We start from the raw sequence: 22,054 nt of genomic DNA on the forward strand, positions 1-22,054 counted from the left end.
TCTTGGTAGGGTTGAACTGCAAGTGATCGATGAGCATATGACTTTTCAGGCAAAAAATAGCACATACATTATCTAGCAACTTAATTTGGATGGTATCAAAATTAAAATTATATATATATATATATATATATATTGTATAGAAATAAAACCCTTAATAAAGGATATTGGAAAGATTGAAGGTAAAGAAAGCATGCCACCTTCGCCTTGTGTTAGCTGCAGCATGATGTGTACGTATTTGTCCAACAAATGCCATATGTATTTGACGGACGAGCTGCCTCTCCGCATGCTTGGCAGCTGCCCCCAGCTACGTATTTCTCTTATATTTTCTTTTCTTTTGGTTTGAAATGTACTTTTATTCCAAGCTAGTCTTTTAATTTGGTGCTATAAAAATACATCTTTATCGTTAACATTTGTCTTTCGTGGACAAGGAATTGTTCGTAAAAGTCTAAAAAGAAAAATGGTATACATGAAAAATAAGATCGATTCTACATCTTGAATAATTGAATGGCATACAACTACATGGAAAATTCTTGGTTGCTACTCTCTTCATTGTCACTTAATTTTACAATGGAATTTCTTCTTTTTGCATAATATTAAAACAGGTTGCCTTGTCTTATGTTTGAAGTTCTCTTATGTTGGAAGTTCAAGGACTACATGTGTTCCACAACACTCAAATGTGTTTTTTATGCGTTTGGCTTGAGTATGGTTACACGAAGAATTAATTAGGATGTGAAGTGTAGTCTCACCTCAAAATTTTAAGCAACCTTGAATGTGGTTATTCTCTTTATTACCAATTAGTTTTATCGTAGAAGATTCTTTCGTCAAATTTTGATTTTTTTTCCTTAATATAATTATATATTTACACTAAGGGGTGGGGATATGGGCTTGTCCACACAATTAATCAGTCATAATAATGTGGCATAGAGCTCGCCATCAATGGAAGTCGAACTTTTTTTTTAACAAACGATATTATTTAAACTAAGGAGGACAGATGAGCTTAGCCTCACAATAAGCTAGCAATAATGCATATGGTTCAACAATAGAAGTCAAACTTAAAACCTCTCAATATCACTAAACTGTAATATTAATCAAACGACTATATTTGTAAGTTTTGGTCACACCAAAAGAATTCAAATCTGATCCTATCCTAACTCCAACCAATTATCCTTAGTATTCGTACCAGCAGCCTTCTCCTATGTCAAACAAAAATCAACAAAGGATTCATCTGGTTTAATCTTATGCTCAAACTGGCCCAACACTGATAGAGGGGCAGGAATGCCGTATTATTCAAAATTTGCAATGACATAATTTCTAGTACTTGGAAAACTATTTGTTGACTTTTATAGCAATATTTTTATGCATGTCAGTGCTTGGATGTTCGACTCATGTTTACTGTATTTTTTTAACAGGTCTCGATCAATGACAGCTGCATGCAAGTAACACTGTTTTTCTTGGACCCGACTTTCCATATACTGTACAACATTATAGCATAGGGTATTAATCAGTTGACCTGTTTTATACGGGAAGCATCAACGTATAGACCAACTTTTACGAACCCGTCCACCGTCACTATTACGTCCGGATTTAGTAATATGATTTTATGTGAAGCGTAGTTAGCATGCACATGATTGTTTTATGATATAAGTTGTCATAAGTTGTCATCGTGACAGTGTATTCGGTCCATATAAATTATCCTCGTAAAGGTATGGACTGGGCTCTCATAAAACCTGAAACTTAATACATTAATCGTTATACTCACGTGAAATCAAATGGTATATAAACAATCATATGGTGAAGCTAGCTCTTACATATGATTCATGTTTGCAAAGCACTTTACCAGCAAATCTCAACATTATATTATTATGACTTCGAACACGGTTGCCATGCATGTTATCTAAAATTTCCCAGCGAGCCACCGCCAATCACTTTACCAGCAAAGCACTATCTGCCATTTCGAACACGGTTGCCAGTCACGGATAAGCACCTCCTCCTTCACTATCTACCTTTCAACTTATTATAGTATAATATATTTTCTCTCTTTTAATGATTATTAGGTTTTTCTTGTATTTAAATTGAGACAATATTTTAGTGCTCATGTACCCATTTACGAAGAATCAAAACATTGGATTCTGAAATCGTAGGTTAAGGTTTTCTGAAACAACCGACAGGATCCTCCTCTGGTCTTTTTGGTGAGGATATTAAGGATTCGTAAATCGTGTTCGTTTATCGTACATCATATGTTCAGTTTTTATTAGGTATTATTCGTGTTTAATTTTAAATAAAAATATTTAAAATAATTTCTAACTACACAATTTACGATAAATGGACACGATTTACGGGTTTCCAGATCTCACAAATAAGATCCGGATTCTTGAATCACAACCTTAAATCCCTTTATCCTGCATCAACTAACCAAGTTATTTGCATTGATTATGGTTTTCTAGAAAGTCGAGCTTGTTTGAGACTTACTTCTATAGCGGATAAAAATAGTTTTTTGGCAGCCAAAATCATTCATTGTATTTGGCAGAAAATTTCAAAAGTACTTTTGTTCCACAAAAGTGCTTTTATCGAGAAGAATGTCAAATTTCATATTTATAGTTGATGGGTAACATCACATTTTGCAAAGTGTCCAATGCTTTTTTATTATTTATAAAACTACGCGAGTCAAAATTTAATAATAAAATAATCAACAAGTGAGAAAAATAAAGACAATCTGTGGACCTAGCATTAAAATAAAACAAACAAAATTTTTTTTTTGAAGCTATCTTCAAATTTGACAGCAAAGTAAAGAATATCAATCCAAGTAGGATTTTAACGTCTCATTTGAAACAAAAATACTAGTCTTTTTTTGTCATAATATTCTACGTATAATTTTTTACATCTCATTTAAATATGCTCTTACCAACACAAGGAAAAGTCCATGCACAATCTATGATCCTTGCAGACTGCCCTTTTCCACAAAAAGATGAACAATAATTACTCAGTCAAGGCAGCTTCTAGATTTGAACCTCTCAAGAGTCAAGACTGCTGTTGTAAATTGTAACATAAACAATTAAAACTCGCAAAACAATTCAAACTTGTACTTTCTGCTCTGTGTTGTCAATAACCCCAGTTTTGAACGGCAGGTGGGGGTGCAGAGAGTCGTCCCAATTTTTTTAGGACAGGTACCAGATAAGAACAAGGACAGTACCAACAGATTCTATGGTCATCGTTCAACTATATGTATACAAAGATAAGAAATAGGACAGTACCAACAAATTATATGGTCATCGTTCAATTATATGTATATTTGTCTACAAACAGATATATCTATATGTGTTTATGTGTATCAGCATTAGCATCATCACTCAGTACAAAATTTGATCACCACCAATTGATTTTACTTCTGATCAAGATCTAAAACGTACCGAAACAAATACGAGACAACCATTGACTTGTAGTTTCACGTTCCATCAACATTTAGGTTGATGAATTGGTATTCGGTGCCGCCTATCCACGTCGAATGGCGCTTAATTCGTGACCAGATGATTCACCTGGTTAAAAGTCAGTAGCGGATTCAACAAGTCACCAAGCTGCATCCGTTCCACCTACTGAAAAATCAACATCTTTATGAGAACAGCAGGTTGAATCTTCAACCATAAATCCAACGTGATAAAATTCTCAAGTGTTGAATGATGTATTTCGAAACTTGAATAGTTAAAGCCTAAAAAAATTAGTTGGAAAGAGAAATGTAACTACTTTAATCAGCCGATTACTGTGGCATTTTAACGGCGTAACCATTGGCAGGCAACAGAGAAGTTTGTTGAAGATTCTTAATCCTATTTCTTCGTAGAGAATGCGGATTTACTCCAGCCTTGTGTGCTGCAATGACACCAATTGCTTCCCAATAGTTTGAGACATTGACCTGCAGGAAAAGTTTCATTTAGCTTAGAAACATAAAGCCTATGAGTTGAAGCAAAGCCATTTTCCTAGTGGGTACGTATGTTCAGAACAAATGAATAATGATATGTACAGATCACTACACCATAAATTAGAACGAGACACGTGGAAATTCTTCCATCCCAGAAGTTACTCCCAAGTCCCAACAACCAAAGGGGGGAAAATGAGAAGACGGGATGTGCACACATTTGATTGCACATTTGGATACATACCGCTTCAATCCCAAATTTATCTGGTGTATCATCAAGGACTGTTTCATTTTCATCCACAGCAATTATAAGTGGCTGTAATAAAATTAGAATTAGTATCACAAGGAAAAAGTAGCCATATGATATCAGTCAAATCTGCTTTTGATACGTGCAATAGGCAAAACATCCTCAGGTTCCAAGATTATACCTTGTTTCTTTTGCTTCGTGCAAAAGCAATAGCGCCATGTCCTCCAAAAGCATCTCTAGGAAGGATGACGCTATCAACATCACTAGCAAGTATGCAACCATTCTCCGACTCAGAGTTCTTTACCAAGTACTGTGGTGCATTACTAAGCCCAGCAAGCACACATGGCAAGAATGTGTACCCCAACTGTTGCACATAGAAAAATAGAGAACAAAGAAATCACCTTCCAGAAGAGCATTGATATCATATTCTTTCATTTCTACTTTTTTTTTCCAATGTTCCCTACGAGTATTATCTCCTAACGCTCATAGACCGGCCATCGAGACTCTGAGTTATGCAAAAATTTACTGACCTCCTCAGCAGCTGATTTTGGGCATAGAGATGGGGTCATGGGGAGTGGTGATAAAGCAGGAGCGTGTGCACAAGGAATTTGGAACTCCTTCACCACTAGATGGCTTATAACTGCCTCAACCCCTGCCAATAGATCAATTCCCTGTAAGGTACAAAGTGAAATGAGATGTCGACTTTATACAAATAAACAGAATGCCTTCAGTCTTGCTGCTGAAGGTAATGTCTGAAGTAGAGTGTAATATCAAACAAACCAAAACGTTCGTATGTCATCATTAATATCACCTTATTCCTATATTAATCATGGTCCTGATTAGTTTTTAACTGTAAATTGATGTTTATGGTTGTGCGTGGCTATGTGATAACCACAAATACTAGAGAGCGATGCCTGTACAACACATGATGCGTCTAAGCAGTTTCAATTCCTGTCATTACACTAGTATCCTAAATTGCACGTTAGTATAGAAAGGTGGAATGGGAGGGGGAAGGAGGAAAAATATTAGCAGCGTCGACATCTTCCCTATTTTCAATGTTACATAAAACCGGACCACTACCCAAATGTGAAATTTGGAAACTTATTGTTCAGGGTCATGTTCAACGGACTCATTGTAACAAAATTAAGTAAACCAAGTACAATAAGCAATTGGCTCGCTTCAACTTATTGCATAATAAAATTGCAGTCGAGAGTTCAGGAAAGTTTACACATAACAAAACAGAACATGCATTATATTGTTGTTAAAATTTAACATACCATCCCTTGTCGATAATCGTCTGTGTCTTGAACATCATCACCGTCTGGGAAGCGTCCAACAACTGCAACAGCATTTACTTGCGAGTGTTTAACTAAAGCCTGCACAGCCCTCAATAGTGAATCAGGGTGCTTAATCCTCCCTGTTGATTGCCTAGTTTTTGGATCAACCCACTTCTCTACCTGTAAAACTTGTCCCATTCAATCTCGTGCAGTCACAATTATTGAGATGAAAACACAGGCTTGGCAGCAAAGAAAAGTGAAGCTAGTAACAACTAAATCTCTTTGCAATTGCCGAGTTTTCAAGCGCTTTCTTCGAATGAGATTGAAACTTGAAAGGCATACATAATGTGCAATTAACGATCAAAAACCTAATAACCGGATAAACGCAATACAAAATCAAATCCAAGTTTCAACAGCTAAATTAGTACCTGCAATGGAGTGTCAGTGACAACATATTCCACAACAGGCAAGCCAAGGGAAGCCCTCGCAGCATCCGCCACTTGCAAATGGCGAACACGAAGCTCCTCCTCGATGCCACAATCAAGAACCAAACCCACCTACTTCACAAATCAAACACTAAGTAAAATAAACCTATAAAATGTGTTGAGAAAATTAAATTTCAATTTCCGAAATTACCTTGTTTTGGTGAACAGGCATGAGACCCCATAGGCCTTCAGCAAAGCGGTCAAGGGCATAACCTTCGACGTACAACGCATTCGGCATTGGCCAGTAAAGCATCGCCGCATTCAGCACCTGCCGCGACGGTCAATATTAGTCAACGTCACAGTGGCAGACTCGGAGACTGCCAAATTCGGGACTTCAAAACGCTAAATTTAAAATTTAAAATACGTACGTTGGGGTGAGCGATGAGGCAATCGACGACGGAGGAGAGAGTGCGGGCGACGGGCAGGGCGTCGCCGGCGTATCCGCCAATGGCGGCTCCAATCCCGGTCGGGACTATCATTACGCTCGTGTAGTCTCTCTTAATCACCGTATCCAAACAGAGCAACAATTTTAGTTCTCTTCATGATTTAATTCAAATAAATGGGAGGACTGTTTGGCGGTAATTAACTGACCTTGAAGGAGTGCCGGGGATTGAAGCATGAGATGCTTGGTGGAGCGGACGGTCGGGATTTGTTGAATCGTCGGTTTTGGACGGGCAAGGAGAGGAACGGACGGCTCAGAATTACTGTCATCTCGTTTTCCCCGTCGACGGAACTCGGAGGCAGCACTGTTATCCCATTTCCCGCTGTTCCTGACTGGCCGTGCTTCCAATGTTATCCGCTGACTCCCGTCTTTAAAAGTAAGTTTCCTCAATCAAAATTGTTTTTTTAAAAGCGACATCTTTTCAAAATTAATTTTATATAAAATAATTAGTTTTCATTATTGCGGTAAAACGCTATCTAGTACTAAAGCGATTTAGATCACCCGCAAATGAACTCGAACTTATGTTATATTTTTCTGTACTTTCATTTATGAAGTGATAATTTACTCCAAATCGGCAAATTTATCCATAATTTTTTATGATTTGATGAAAAATTTGTAGGGTACAAGTTTACACATTTGAAAAAATTTCTGACTCACCAAATTAAAAGTTCCTCAAAGATCCAAAAAAGAAAAATCTGTATCAAGAAGCATTGCAAATTGTTTTTATTGAATGCTTTAGAAGGAACTTTCCATTTTTTCCTTGGTGCAATGGGCCAACAGCCCAAAGTTCCTACAAAAAGGCCACAAAATGCAGCTTCTATACTTTGTAAAGAGTGTGCTGAGGTAGAAAAATGATTTCCGCACTCTTTTACCATCTCAAGCTGTAACAATCAATATTTGTGACAAAAACGCCACATTGCCTTGCCGCGGGAGTTCCTTGTTATTCAAAGTTGTGTCTATGAATCTTGCATATGCTTCATGAAAGTATCGGTGCTACTTTTAACTACTGGTGGGTCTCGGTGGAGAGATTTTGTTGTGTAAACAATTATATATCATTTTGCATCCGGGAGTCTCTCGTATCCAGTCGCCCTTGTCAACGGACAATTTTTAAAGGTCTCATCATGGCATTGTCCTCATGATCCAAGATCTACACAAAATAGAATTAAAATTACATGTCAACCCCTATGAATATTAACAATTTTTCACCATATTAGAGTAGTTTAAATTATATCACTGATACGAAAATAAAATGAAACACACATAGTGTAAGTGAAACAAAATTTAAAAGCTATACTTACATGACAATGGTACACGTAACCAGGCTCCGCAGTAGGATCAAACTCATACGATGCATTCGAGTGTATGTAAGCAAATCTCAAAAATATCTGTGTCACGGTACCGGGTCTCATCTTGAACACATTCTTCCAACCTTTCTCGTGAGCTGGCACCTCTACTCTCTTGCCAACTGCATATTTGCTTATTTGGCACTTGACGGCGTCGTTTAATTTATTCATGCAATCTTTAAACTTTTCTACATTCACCAGCTCCCTCTGCTCCAGTACAACGAACAGTCCCAAGTGAATGTGTAACGGATGGTTGTCCGCCGTCAGATTGATCACGTTCCACACCTCACTGGTCCCCGCTTTCGCGATCTCCGTCGCCGGTGCCTCATAAGATTTCCCGTTCAAATAAAGATGTGTCGGCTCATCCGCGTCGCTCGTGTACTCATACATTGCAATGTATCGTGTGCGTGATGCACTCGATTGATCAGGAGCGGGGTACTGAATTAACCACGCCGGAACACGTGACGTGTCCAGCTCTGAATGGTCAGCAATCAAAAACTGCATGACCTTACTGTTAGCAATGTTAACGGGATCACCCGATGGGTAAGGATACGGTGCATCGTTGGCTAGGATAGCATTGGCATTCCTGGACTTCGAAAAGTCAACCACCACGTCAGCGATCTCAGAAGGCGCCAGCAAAATGTCCTTGGTCCCCACCGGTTTCCCAAGGTACGCCGAATCAGCCCCCACGTGGATGAATCTCAAACCGTTGGCGAAGAAGAATCTGAAGAACCTCGCATTGCTAGCGTTGATAATTCGGAATCTGTATTTACGACGTCGTACCTTCAGCTGCGGCCATGCCTTCCCATTCACAATAATTGCGTCACCAAAATATTCCGGCTGCCATTGCGGGTGTATGGAGGGATTGTTTCCGGTAGAGTTCATGTATATCGAACCGTCGGTGCGAAAGCTACGATCGAACACCATTAGCGTTCGATCAAATTCGCCAATTGGGAGTCGAAACGGGTCTTCGACTTCCGGCTGACGGACAATGTAGGCCCCAATCAAACCTGCGAGGAGGTTGACTCTGGTCAACCCCATGGAGTGATCATGGTACCACAGGTTCCCGGGTTGTTGCTGATTGCGGTAGCGATATCTTCGCTTCGGCCAAGCGGGCCCACGGTCTTTGAATTTGGCGGTGAACCATGCTTCTGCGCTTCCATCGCTTGCGGGTTCATGGATGCCGCCGTGGAGGTGCACCACAGTAGGAACGCCCTTGTTGGTAGCGGGTAAGGCCGTTGGAATGGTGGGATCCCAAGGCAGAATGTGTTTGGAGGGGAGGTAATTACGCCACGTCACGAAGGTATCGATTCCATGGAGGGCTTCGATTGTTGGACCAGGCACCGTTGCTGTGCGCTTATGTGTACCGTAGGCGAACACTGGAGTCGCCGGAAGGTCTCGGTGGAATCTCTGCAAAGAAAATAAAATAATATAAAAAGATTACACTGACAAACGAAGGGGTTAAAAATGGATAAAAATGGAAAAAAGACCAAAATAGCGACATCGGAATTTATGTCGCGGTCTAAACGAGCTCACTAATAAGGACCAGGATCCTTTCCTCACCTTAAAAACTGAATCTGCTGAGCAGACAATCATGATTATTGAAATTTAATTCAACGATTACAAGTATTATTATTTTTAAAGGATTCCGTTTGTAGGGATTGGATCGAATTTCAACGATTACGATTACTTGCTCAGCAGACTTATTTTTTTAATATCAGGAGAGGATCCTGATCCCTAATAAGATCCCACTAATAAAGTAATAATTAAATTACGGGAAGCAGCTTTACAACTGTGAATATGGAATTGGGTTGGTGACCCTTCTGTGCATCTTGGTCCGATCTTAAGCTATAATAACTGGATTATTACTTAACGAACTGTTATTAGCACTTCAAAAATCTCATTCTACATTTTTCATAAATGTATTTTTCTTTCTAATTATAAAAAGTTTAGAGTGTAAAATAAATTTTTTTGAATGTCAATAACAATTCTCATTACTTATGTGTTAATTAATGTGTTTCTTTTCAACTAGTGATAGTTTGCAAAATAGCTATGAAATTTAGTCTACCTAACTACCTAAAATTTAGACCGAATTATCAATTCATCATCAATCCAAAATAAACGTGTTAATCAACATATATGTAAAAATCTAATTATCAACAATTACGCCATACAATTTACAACAGTTAGAAAATAAATGCAAATTGAATGATGGTTGGGTTGCTTACCCATTTTTTCATGTACATGCCAATTTTTAATGACTTGGGTTTGGGAACACCATCGACAACATCAAAGCCTTTGAGTAGGGGCATATCGGGAAGTTCATCCACAAACATGTGCAGCCTGGTCAGATTTACAAGCTGCTCTTCCGCCCATGAAGTCTCCAAAAGCAACCCCAGAAAAGATATTAATAACACCAAAACTCTCTGGGCTCTAACCATCTCTCTCTCTCTGTCTTAGCTCGGTTGCATGGAGGGGGGAGAGAGAGAGAGAGATAAGTGCTTATTGGAAAAGTGATTTATCTGAGTAGGTGTTTTGCGGAAAGGAGGAGGTTGAGAGTTGAGAGAGAGAGACTGTTGTTTTAAAGGCGGCTGGACAGCGTTTTCTTGTTTGGATGTGTTGGATTCGTCGGACTCGAAATATAATGGGAAAAAAAGAAGAAAAAGGGAAAGTATTTGGCTAAGGGATACGATTTTCACATACCATTTTTTGTTTCTCACATGTTTTTCTTGATTTTTAGCCATTATACTAAATAAACCAAATAAAATCAACGATCAAAATTAAAACAGGTGCGTGTTAATTATTTCTCTTTGGTTAATTTCGTCTGTTGGGATATGATGTTAAAGAAAGAAGAAAAAAATGTTTAAAATGTTATGCATAATGGAAAATGTTAGGGAAATTATATATATTTTTTTAACAAACAATATTATCTGTACTAAAAAGGAGGGTGTGGGTTTAACCTCACAATGAGTTAGCAATAATGTGATTCAAATATGCTTTTGCTGAGAATCAAACCTAAAATCTCTCCCTTATAAGTGAATAAAAATATCACTAGACCGTAGTACTCAATATAAGAGAAATTATTTTTTAAAACCAGGTCTAGATACAACGTTTTTCCTGTAATAATTTAATAAAGAAATTAATCATTAACCGACAAATCACATTGTATATAAAATAATTTAGGCAGATAATCTATCTAACCTCACCTTATAAAAAATACGCAGCATTTCCTGTAGGGCCCTCCTTCCCCTTTGGATTCTGCGTTATGTGCCAATTCGAGCGTGAGCTCTTATAGATGGGCAGCAATGCCTCCTTCCTCTTTGGTGATGGTTTTATCTTGTGACGGTTTACCTGTAAATGAGTTTTGAGGTTGCTGGGTTTGTTCTTCCCTCCTCCTCTTTAGGTGGCCATTTTGGCTTTTGGATGATACTCGTTTGTCTGATATTTCTTGTATATTCAGGTTGTACGGCAAGTAAAAATAATATGTAAATAGAAATAGAAATATATTTCTTTTTATGGACTTTGTTATTTGTTAATCACCAAATTTATTTCCAAATCTATTCACCAAAAATGTGTCAACACTTTGCGTAATAGTAATAAATAAAAATATAAAGTAAATATCAAGATTCAACAAATCAAATATTGTTACGTAATTTTTTTTTTTTTGCACGTAATTCAATTGTTTTTTTTTTTTTGTCAAAAGATATATTTTGTTAGAGTGGATGATAGATTAGCTACCAACGAGATTTTAACTCAGGCCGTCATGGCTCAACATCTTTCTGTAACTCAGTTGTTGAATCTGATACTTCTGTGATAAGTTAAAAGTTTTAACTTTGGCAATAGATTTCTTTTCGTGTTCATTTCTTTCTGTCACAAATGTAATCCACGGCCTTGTATATATAAACAAAGTAATTGTTGTCAATAAAGCACTTCCGTTTAGTATTTCCGGAAAATAAAAAAAAAAAGAAAAAAAAGAAGCACAAGGACATGTTCGCGAAGGCATTAGGAATTTCTGTATTTATCATATTTTTATTTGTATTACAATTTTTTTTCTTATGAACAGAAATTTATTGCATCCTTTGTTCTTATTCTTTAATTAATATTGTAATTAAATGAATGACGTTATTTTTTGACGAATGAATCACAACGAGGACCAAGGCAAAGAGGCCCGAATGAATTTACGTTGACAATCTGGATTAGGATATTAAAATTTTAATGAATTTATGTTGACAATCTCGATTAGGATATTAAAATTTTATTTTTCATGGAAAAATAAAATTAGGATGTTAATATATTACTATATAAAGATGATTTTTTTTTTTATCAAATGTATTGAAAAGCAAATAAAGGAAAATAAACATAGTGCAATGCAACTCTCTCCTAGGAATAAATAGAATTAGGATAATACTTGGCTCACCTTTTAACTTTGTCAGATGATATTTTAATAGTGGCAAGAGAGAGACTGAGAAGCTTATGTGAGTTTTTTCAATCTCTAGAAAAGTGGACCGACGTGATAAAACCACCAACTAGTTCCCTTATAAAAAAAATAAAAAATAAAAAATAAAAAAACTTATAGCTTTACATAAGGCGAAGTTTGAATGCAGCAACATGAGTTTTATCCGCATTTGGACGCATTAGGTTGCCAAATCGATATGGGAATGCACGTTTGATGGGCTGGTTTGGATTGGGAATTGGACATTGGATTGAACTAGGCTAGTTTGGAAACTCATCTCCGAAGTGGTTTTGTGACCCCACTTATTATGGATATAGATCTGAGATCGATATTCAATCCGTGATACAATAGGCATGATTTATGTCTAATTTTTTTATACAACAACATATTTATAATAAAGAAAGAGATGAATAAATTGGTATTGAATTTGTCACAAAAGAAATTCGACCCTAAGACGTTTTAGGCTCTTACTCACGAGTTGAGGATTGGCTGATAATTATATTTCGCTCATCATTACATTCTATTATTTTCTGTGGCCGTCAAATATATCACAAGTTTATATATGTTTAGTGGTGGAAAGTACGATTTGAGTGGTTGAATTGAAAAATTAACAAGGGGCCCTTCCTCTTCTAGTTGTGGACCTCCAGGGTGTAAAAGCACTTCTGCTACCACTCACGGCAGTGAGTAATATTAGTGCCAATATATATATATATATATATGATATGATGGTGGAAGTCTCATCAATATCAATCAAAGTTGTAATCTAATAAATAAGAGAACTTTAATGAAAAATTTTTAGTATTGTTCACTTTAAACGATATAATAAGGGTGGGAGAAAGGGAGTTGAGCGATGGTGTGGGATCTGGGTGGTTTTGGGTTTGGGGAAGACGGGAAGGGTGGGAGGGAGGGAGTCGAGCGATGGTGTGGGATCTGGGTGGTTTTGGGTTTTGGGAAGACCCGCCCGGGGGGGGGGGGGGGGGGGGGTTGTGGTGAAGGACAGGAGCACGGAAGAAGGGGGGTGGGGTTTGGGTTTGGTTTTGGGGAAGATGGGAGGGGGAAGAGAGGGGATATGGGGTGGGTTCCTCATCTAAAAAAAAATATTAAATGATTTTTTTTTTTTTAGTTTTTTAATATTTTATTAATTTTTTAATAGATAGTGGGCTCGTATTAAACCACGTCACTATTTAACGGAAGAACTGACAAAAAACTGATAGAAGGTATAAAATTGTAAAAAATTCGTAAATAAGGTATGACATTAAAAAATTTTAAAGGAATATGAAATTGCGACTGATTCAATAGTTAAAATAATTTTATGTAATTTACCCTAAAATTTATTACAAATATTTTTGGTTATTCTAAAAACACTTGTAAACTGAAACGTCTAACTTCTGTATTGACTTATATTGATCACGTTCCAAATCTTCGCAAGTTGCAGATGAGCACCAACCACCCACAAGGCCACAAGTGAGAATTGCAAATAAGCCCTGTGGTCCTCTTGGTTAACAAGTTTTGCACGCATCAAAAGTAAGACGCACGTGACATACGCGTGCAAATCTGGTTCATGTGGCAAATACTGTGTTTGCATTTTATACCACTGGACATTGTCAGCCCAGCTGTTCCTAACCCTGCGCAAATTTCATGATGCCCCTCAGTCCTCCCCGCTGACCACAAATGCACCATCCGATGCCACATTTGTCCCCCAATTGGCATCATAAAATTTATCCAGTTTCCGAATCGACCGTAACCTAAAAACCCAAACTCGGATGACTTAGAAATAGGGAAACGATTATTGGACAATCTTGTTTATTTTTGGCTTATTATTCTCTTTTGATTTTTCGACTTAAACGTGAGCAAGAGTATATAAAGAAAGAGAACGATGTTTGTAAATCACTTCCACAAAAGAATGGATTATTTAGGTCAAAATGCGATGAGAGTATCAATTGTTCACTCAGATTTTTACTCTTGTATCTATAATCTTTTATATTGAATATCATCCATTGGAGTTTCATTACGTTCTAATTTTAGACAAATCCCTCAATTAATTTTTCCATTGTTGCCATTATTCATCCATGATATGCACCACTATGTGATCCGGAAAATTAACTATTTAGACCTTGCATCAAACAATCTAAGGGATCTTGCAACTGTTATATTTAGCATAAAACCCGTACTACTGAGTGAGATGTATTGTACCCGACCTCCTATTTTCGTACACATCTTGTTTGAAAAGGAAATGTAACTACAAAGACGAAAATACAGGAACAAAGCAGATTATTTACTAGGATGGTTGGATTAAACTCAGTCCTGAAACAAGAAGGGGAAACATTACCCCAAGAACTACAGATTACATTACACAGATAAGTGATTAGATTCACTCCAACAAACGACTCGTCGTCCAAAAAACCCCACCAATAAAACCGAGAAGTTCACTCTCCCCTCCCCCTACTCTACACATTTGTTTTTTCCTAGATGATGAAATTACATGATTGAACAGCTGCTGGTGTTCTCATCACTGAACATGTGAGCAGCAGTGTTATTACTGCCGTAACCAGGCTCACTGCCGTAGGGGTATGCGGCGGCGGTAGGGGAAAAGCTAGGGCCGGGGCTAGGATAGTAATTGTAGTAGCCAGTACTAGGAGGAACCAAGGGAGACCTATGATACATCATCTGTGGCTGTTGCTGCATTGCTGCTTGCCTAGCCTGCATGTTCATCATCTGTGATGGGTGGGTGTACCCATTTGGATTCATCAGGATAGAAGATGGGTATTGACCAATTTGCCCCGCGGTATATCCACCACCTGGGAAACCTGCTGCATTAGGGTTTGCCTGTGCCTGAAACCCTCCAAGAACGTTGGGATTTGCTTCCAAAGCAGCAGCATTTGCAGCAACATTTCCACCATTTCCATGAAAACCGGCTAAACTCATCATCGCACTCAGGTCATTCATGTTTCCTCTTGTAGCTTCACCGTTATTGATGTTCATCTTCAGGGCCGCCATTGTTTTCGGATCAATCCCGCCTGGATTCGCCTTCATATTCTGAATTGGGTGCCCACCTTTCTTCCCGGGATTCACACTTCCAACATTGTTGTTCATCATCTTCGCATTGTTGGGAGCTGCAGCAGCCGCGTTGATCACTCCAGCATTTCTCTTTGCATCATTTGCTTGCTGCTGCTGCTGCTGCCTGAGCATCCCACGGATAAATCGCAGCTCGTCCTCCTCGCTTTCTTCCTCATCGTCGAAGAAGTCATCATCTTCCTCGGAGCTGAAAGACGGAAACTTTTGCTGGTTTTTGAAGGCTTCGAAGTTCTTGAGGATGCCCTGTTTCTGCCCTTCGTTGTTGTTGATGTTCTTGGTCTTGTCATCTCTGATGCAGTTGTTGTTTCCCTTCTGGCTTTGGTTATTAGATTTCTGGGACCAGATCTCAGCATGTTTCCCAGCTCTGAGCAGTTTCTTGATCAAAGTTGCAGAATCCACACTTCCAGAAACTGTGACTTTCTGCTGATCAGAATCTATTTTCACTTGGTAAACACCTGTAGGAGAATTGGGTTTCAAAACAAGGAAGAAAACTGAATAAGAAATGCACATAACGGTAAACTTTAAACAGAAATGGGTGAAAATTTTCAATCATATCTTGAAGAATGAGTGAGAATTTTATGCAAAAATTACTCCTAAATTCATCAATGGTAAAATCTTTTTACTTAATTTTACCCTTTTTTCTAGCGTACTTTTCTCAGTAACCAAACAAGTCTTACAATAATATGCTTTTAGAAAGAGAAAAGTGGTAGTAAGTTAGTCATCAATTAAAATACAAGAACACTACAAAAAGTGAGTACCTTCAATTCTCTGAAGGAGTTTCTTGACTTTCTGCTTACAACCATCACAGTGAATGTTCACTTTGAGAATACAAGTCTGTAAAAATGCAACAACAAAAAGAATAAAAAACCAAACAACAAAAACCAAGATCCTTCGGAAAAAGACCAACATGTTGACTGAATAAAAATAATAATATTTAGGGAAAAAAAAAAAAAAAAAAAAAGAGAGAGTGAAGGGAAAGAATGTGGGTTAATAGAAAAGGACCTGGATTTTGAGGAGCTTAAAGTCATCGTCTTTGGTCATTTCTTCAAAACTCTGTTTGGATGGTAAGAAAGTTCACTTTCTCACTCTTTGAGGTGTTGGGAGCTTGGGTGGTTTGAAGTGGCAGTGTAATGAAAAGGCTGGGCGTGTATTGACCAAAATAAAACATAAAAAGTATGTTTTCTTTTTTTTTGGGTTTCCTGCAACTTTTAGTAGAAGACTGGAAGTAGAGAGAAAGAGATGCTTCTTAATTTATTTATGTATAATTATTTATTTATTGGAATTTTTTATTTCTCCTCAAAAGCAAACAAAAGAAAAGCACATGGGTCTTGTCACCAGAGGGTAGAAGCTAAATATTTTATTTGAGAAAAACAATGAGAGTACACAAAAGAAAAAGAAGAGAAAAGCCTGAATGTTGAGATGATGTGATCTAACGTTAAATACTGGACAAGAAAAGCAAAGAAATTTAAAAAAAAGTACAAGAACAACGACTAGACAGACTGAATTTCTATACTTCTTTCTTTCTTTCTCTCACTCTCCTTGTCATTAGAAGTTAGGAACACGATCTGATACATTAAATGTAATAATATAATTAATTTAAAATTTAAAGACAAAATCTTACCCAAGTTTAAAAGTACTTTAAAAATGTCATCAAGTATTATGATCCGATGATATTTATTTTCATTTGAAAATGAGAGGTGTTAAGTTCGAATTTTAGGTTCGATACCAAATTAGACTATTTATTATGTGGCTTAGCTGAAATCTCAATTCTTTTATTTTTATTTTTAAATGAAGTACAATATTCATTGAAAACAATTCAAATATGTACAAGCCGAGGATAGTGTGCTTAATGGGCCTCAATAAAACTTTGTCGAAACTTTCAACCCAATCGAAGGGAAAAGAGCTTCCCCCATGATAGATAAACTATCCTCAAATGACAGTAAAGCAAAATTACATACTTTCTTCCATCAATACATCCCTAATCAAATCAGGGGTCTTCAAACCATAAAACCGACTCAGTACTACCCACACCCATTCAAGCTAGTCGACGTGCCACATAATTACCATTCTTCGGCACATGGTTTAACAATCACTGAGGAAACGACCTGAGAGAATAACGAAAATAATTATAGGAAAAAATGACCATGCATCAGGCATACTAAAATTTCTCCTTCGTTACATGGGATGGATCATCTCCAAATCCCTTCCACCTAATCCTACAAGTTCACAAATCCGAACTCTTTAAATTTGATCCAACGGCTAAAAACAAAAGACCTCGTAAAAAAGTTATTAACTTTAGTCGTTAGATCAAATTTTAAGTGTCCAAATTTATAACCTTGATGAATTAGGTGGAAAAGATCCAAAGAGAATTTCTTTCATGTTACATGAAGGATTTTTATTCAAAGAGAGCATTACCGTTGTGAAATAACAATACATCTATATTTGTATTTTAATTGTGGTACAATAAATAATGCATTCCAAGTCCCATCGGGCTTTGTAAGGAAGAAAACACATATGTCCAAACTTGGTTCTGAAAGGACATATGTTTTAATTTAAATTAAGTTGTCAGCGATGAATTATTATGATAAGGCTTTTCTATTTGAGTTCGACCCTCTTTCCCTTATTTAGTATAGAATATAAATTTTAAAATTATAATTAAATTATATTTATTTTCATTTATATGAGTAAAAACTATAATAATATTCATTTTTACTCATAGATAAGAATATTTTAAATTCAAGTCGAGTCATCGATAATAGTAACGTGATGTATTGTTTTCGGCCCGGCCCATGTTACAGTACCGCACTGAGAAATTGAAAAATAGTGTGAGAAATTGTGTAAAAATAATAAGAAACAGGGCACCAATAGTAAATATTGAAAGAAAAAAAATTGAACCGTTGGTCACGTATCCCGGTGAGTGGGGAGGACATGGGGTCAGAGTTGGTGAACCGTGGGGTGCAAGACAAATAGGGTTTCAGTTACGAGGAATGGGTTGGACCGTAGTGGTTTTTCACTTTTGGATCCCCGCATTTACCATTATTTCCGAAAGTTTCCCTCACATTTTCTACTTTTGTGCTTCAACCCATACGGTGTATAGCCTTTAAATATCAAATACGTGTAAATAATGGAATTTATTCCAAGAAACAAGCAAACAAATGAAATAATGCAATCTAAATATGAAAATCAAACGAATTATTGAATGGAATTTACATTTTAAACTTAGAAAAAAGAAATAATCTATATGAAATGAGAATGTTAAAATAATAATATTTCAAATGAATTATGTGACTTTATATGAAAAATCAAAACACGTAACAATGCGTGATAGATTTGAAATTCCGGTACTTTTACGTTCCATTTCTCAAAGCAAGAAAATGTTAAGAATGTAATAAAGGCTACAGTAGATGTAGTTAGGGTTAGTTGGACTCTTTACTCTTTTAATTGAAGTGCATTCATAAATCAAAGTAATTTTTTCCCTCATTGACAACATTGTGAGAGCTCCAATAACAGTGGTCCTAACTCCTAGGGACAAGGGTAGTTAGCCAAAGGAAGGCAAAAATTGAATAAGACTTTAAGAACTCATCACATTATTGTAAATGGTGAAGCTAAAGAATTTTTTTTTTTAATTTTATAAATCACTTGATTTAGTAATTGGTGATCGAATTGCTTCTTTTAAATCATGAAACAATGAGTCCCCAATCAACCGTTACCTTATGTTATTTACAAAATATAATTTAAAAAAATGATCGCTTAGCATATTTTTGGTGAAAACGAGTAATGCTAAAGAAACAGTTAAATTATACCACATTTCTAAACCGCATGATGTTGATGCTGAGGTTGTTATGACCTGTCACTAGGTTATATTTTAAGAATTGTTAATTATTAATAATTATTTTTCAATATTAATTATTATTTTAACTGCATAGAAGTCTAAGACCATCTCCAAATGATATGTTAAATTTTAAACATGAAATTTAAATTTGAAGGCTGATGTGGCATTTTGATTTTTTTATTAATTTGCTCACCATCCGCTATGTCAAATTTAAACTATTATTTATTATATTATTACTTTTTATAATTATTTGTAAAACAAAAAAATAATTAATAATGAAGAAAAGTATTTATTCATAACTAAAAATAGATTAAAACCCTAGACGATAGTGTTGAGGTTTGCAGTCGCGCAGCTCTCTACCACCCATCATTCCTCTTGTCTCCCTCACCTCTCTACCACCCATAATAAAAATGGTAAAGTGTTGAGGTTTTGCAGCCGCAATGCTGCTGTTGCCGTTGCTGGTTCAGGTGTCGGTGGGGCTGCCCCTGCTACCGCTGCTCTTGCAGCATAATAGAAGAAGGAAGAACCCAAGGAAGTGAGTGATGACGATATGGGATTCAGCTTCTTCGATTAGGAGCTCCTTCCAGCAAGATGTATTCTAATCTTCAGTTTGATGGTTTTTAGTACTTTGTGATTAGTTTTCTTTTTGGCTGATATGCAGTGGTAATGGAGAAATTGTCAAGACTCCTGGCGTTATGCGGAACAAATCTTGATTTTAAATAATTAAAAATAGATTTGAAGGAGTTGTCAAATTTGACAGAATCTTCTCTTATTCTCATTCCATGTCATGCCACATAAGAATTGGCACATCGATTCAAAAACACTTGCGTTGTCTTTTATTATTGTTATTACTTATTTGATATCTTTTTTGAAGATGCTCTAGGATTTAGTTTGGGGGAGTTACTAAAATAGAGCATGTAGCTAGGGATTGCAATGAAAAAAACCGAAAAGACAAAGGGAAAGTTCACTTTGTTACCCTTTAGATGGTTCACAAACTCCCAACTCACTTGGTCATATTTTATCCATTTCTGAGCAATTTTTCAAAGTCCTGAAGTTGCTTTAAACCAGACAGAGAGAGCAGCACGCAATCAGACAAAGGTGAAAGGTGTGTATTCTACTATTCTTGTGCAAGAAGGAAAGTAAGGGCTCTCATTGCCTCCACATTCAATTCCACGCCCTGTATTTTGGTCCCGAGCAACTGTTACGAAACGAATAAGCAAATTCATCGATAAATAGGGTTCAAGGACCGGTGAGCAAATTGAAAGAACGTTTGCGCGTGGGCAATTGCTAACAAAAATTTTCATTATGTCCAGAATACATAACAATACGTTATATGTTATGATATAAGAAATTTTTTCTATTGTTAGGTTATTGTGCTTGTTCTTACCCATTTTTCGATGCAATACACTATCATAGACGCTAAGAACATCTCTAATGGGAGTTCATACTTAAGAACTCCCACTACCAACGTCAAGGAATCATATAGAGGCTTTAAAAGAATATTCGAGTTTCTAAAAGACAAAGGGAAAGTTCACTTTGTTACCCTTTAAATGGTTCACAAATTCCCAACTCACTTGGTCATATTTTATCCATTTCTGAGCAATTTTTCAAAGTCCCGAAGTTGCTTTAAACCAGACAGAGAGAGTAGCACGCAATCAGACAAAGGTGAAAGGTGTGTATTCTACTATTCTTGTGCAAGAAGGAAAGTAAGGGCTCTCATTGCATCCACATTCAATTCCACGCCCTATATTTTGGTCCCGACCAACTTTTACGAATCGAATAGGCAAATTCATCGATAAATAGGGTTCAAGGACCGGTGAGCAAATTGAAAGAACGTTTGTGCGTGGGCAATTGTTAACAGAAATTTTCGTTGTGTCCAGAATACATAACAATATGTTATATGTTATTATATAAGAAAAATTTTCTATTGTTAGGCCGTTGTGCTTGTTCTGACCCATTTTTCAATGCAATACACTATCATAGACGCTAAGAGCATCTCTAATGGGAGTTCATACTTAGGAACTCCCACCACCAACATCAAGAATATTGTTTGCAATAAGAAATCCTTATATTATAATCCCTAAATGTAAGGATTAAAATATTTAAAAAATTATTGTTTATTTTGTTGGAGTATTGTGACCATTGATAAAAATAAACATTTAATTTTCAAGAGAAGGGAAAAAAAAAAAGCCACAGGAGAAAATTAAATGAGAAGTTGTCTCATGTGGATGGGTTCAAAATACAAGGAAAAACAAACATAAAGAGCATCATCGTTCCTACTCAAAATTAATAAGAGGTCCACTATTTGAGTCTCTATATGTTGAGATACTTTGAGGTATTTAATTCTGGCCTTTTGAGAGCCTTTTGTCCATATATTTAGAAACTACACGATTGTTGAGACTCCATTTAGGATCTCTATCGGTGATGCCTAAAACACCGATTTAGAGGTCCCATTCGACCACATTTTTTCTTTTTCTTTTTCTTGGGCCCATGCCAACGGCCCAGATTTATTACGGGTTACTCTTCGCCATAAGGTAAACGAACCTCGGATTTAGGCGCAAGTTTTATTATGGTTGTAGTTTAGGTGCAATTAATCGTTGTAGCTTACTAATTGTTATAATTTCAAAACAGGTTGAACTCCGCCATAATTTCTACGGATTCAGCGCTTTGAGGTCCAGGCATGCATATGATGTTTTTACACCTCAAAAACGTCTAATTTACCTTTACGTATGTAACTCGAGAAAAAATGGCAAACCTAACTTTGTATTTGACTTGCAACAATGAGTAAACTACAACGGGAGTTAAATTGCAATAATGGGGGCATAAAATAGTGGAATTTAATTAGCTCAAACCATAGAGATTAGAGAAATGCTAAGAAGACTCTCTAAATAGTTAGACTCTTCATGAATTATCTGTCATCTCATATTTTTGGCATAAATGTTAGCACGAAAATTGACGTTAAACTGTGAGGTGACAGAGAGTCCTACTTTTGA

General features: G+C 36.6%; 3 protein-coding genes across 4 annotated transcripts; all 3 read right to left on the bottom strand.

Annotated features, from left to right (window-relative positions):
- Positions 1–3,247: 3,247 nt before the first annotated feature.
- LOC137731942 (uncharacterized) lies at positions 3,248–6,768 on the bottom strand. Of its 2 annotated transcripts, XM_068471209.1 has the most exons (10): positions 6,508–6,766; positions 6,285–6,413; positions 6,068–6,184; positions 5,860–5,988; positions 5,432–5,611; positions 4,685–4,825; positions 4,336–4,518; positions 4,152–4,223; positions 3,739–3,904; positions 3,248–3,590 (listed from the first exon to the last, which is right to left on the bottom strand). In XM_068471209.1, the coding sequence occupies exons 1-9, from the start codon at positions 6,625–6,627 to the stop codon at positions 3,752–3,754; spliced, it is 1,224 nt and encodes a 407-aa protein (XP_068327310.1). In that variant the 5' UTR covers positions 6,628–6,766; the 3' UTR covers positions 3,248–3,590; positions 3,739–3,751. The 2 variants fall into 2 exon arrangements, with proteins under 2 accessions (XP_068327310.1, XP_068327311.1); XM_068471210.1 differs by lacking the exon at positions 4,152–4,223 and having other exon boundaries at positions 6,508–6,768.
- A 399-nt stretch (positions 6,769–7,167) lies between these two features.
- Positions 7,168–10,232, bottom strand: LOC137733005 (multicopper oxidase LPR1-like). The gene is made up of 3 exons (XM_068472232.1): positions 9,930–10,232; positions 7,657–9,111; positions 7,168–7,505 (listed from the first exon to the last, which is right to left on the bottom strand). Exons 1-3 carry the CDS (start codon positions 10,140–10,142, stop codon positions 7,452–7,454), a joined length of 1,722 nt encoding a protein of 573 aa, XP_068328333.1. The 5' UTR covers positions 10,143–10,232; the 3' UTR covers positions 7,168–7,451.
- A 4,197-nt stretch (positions 10,233–14,429) lies between these two features.
- Positions 14,430–16,582, bottom strand: LOC137732536 (heavy metal-associated isoprenylated plant protein 37-like). Its single transcript, XM_068471857.1, has 3 exons — positions 16,232–16,582; positions 15,988–16,063; positions 14,430–15,684 (listed from the first exon to the last, which is right to left on the bottom strand). Exons 1-3 carry the CDS (start codon positions 16,268–16,270, stop codon positions 14,633–14,635), a joined length of 1,167 nt encoding a protein of 388 aa, XP_068327958.1. The 5' UTR covers positions 16,271–16,582; the 3' UTR covers positions 14,430–14,632.
- Between the last annotated feature and the right edge of the window lie 5,472 nt (positions 16,583–22,054).

The sequence above is a fragment of the Pyrus communis genome, chromosome 4, assembly GCF_963583255.1.
Source record: "Pyrus communis chromosome 4, drPyrComm1.1, whole genome shotgun sequence".
NCBI lineage: Eukaryota > Viridiplantae > Streptophyta > Magnoliopsida > Rosales > Rosaceae > Pyrus > Pyrus communis.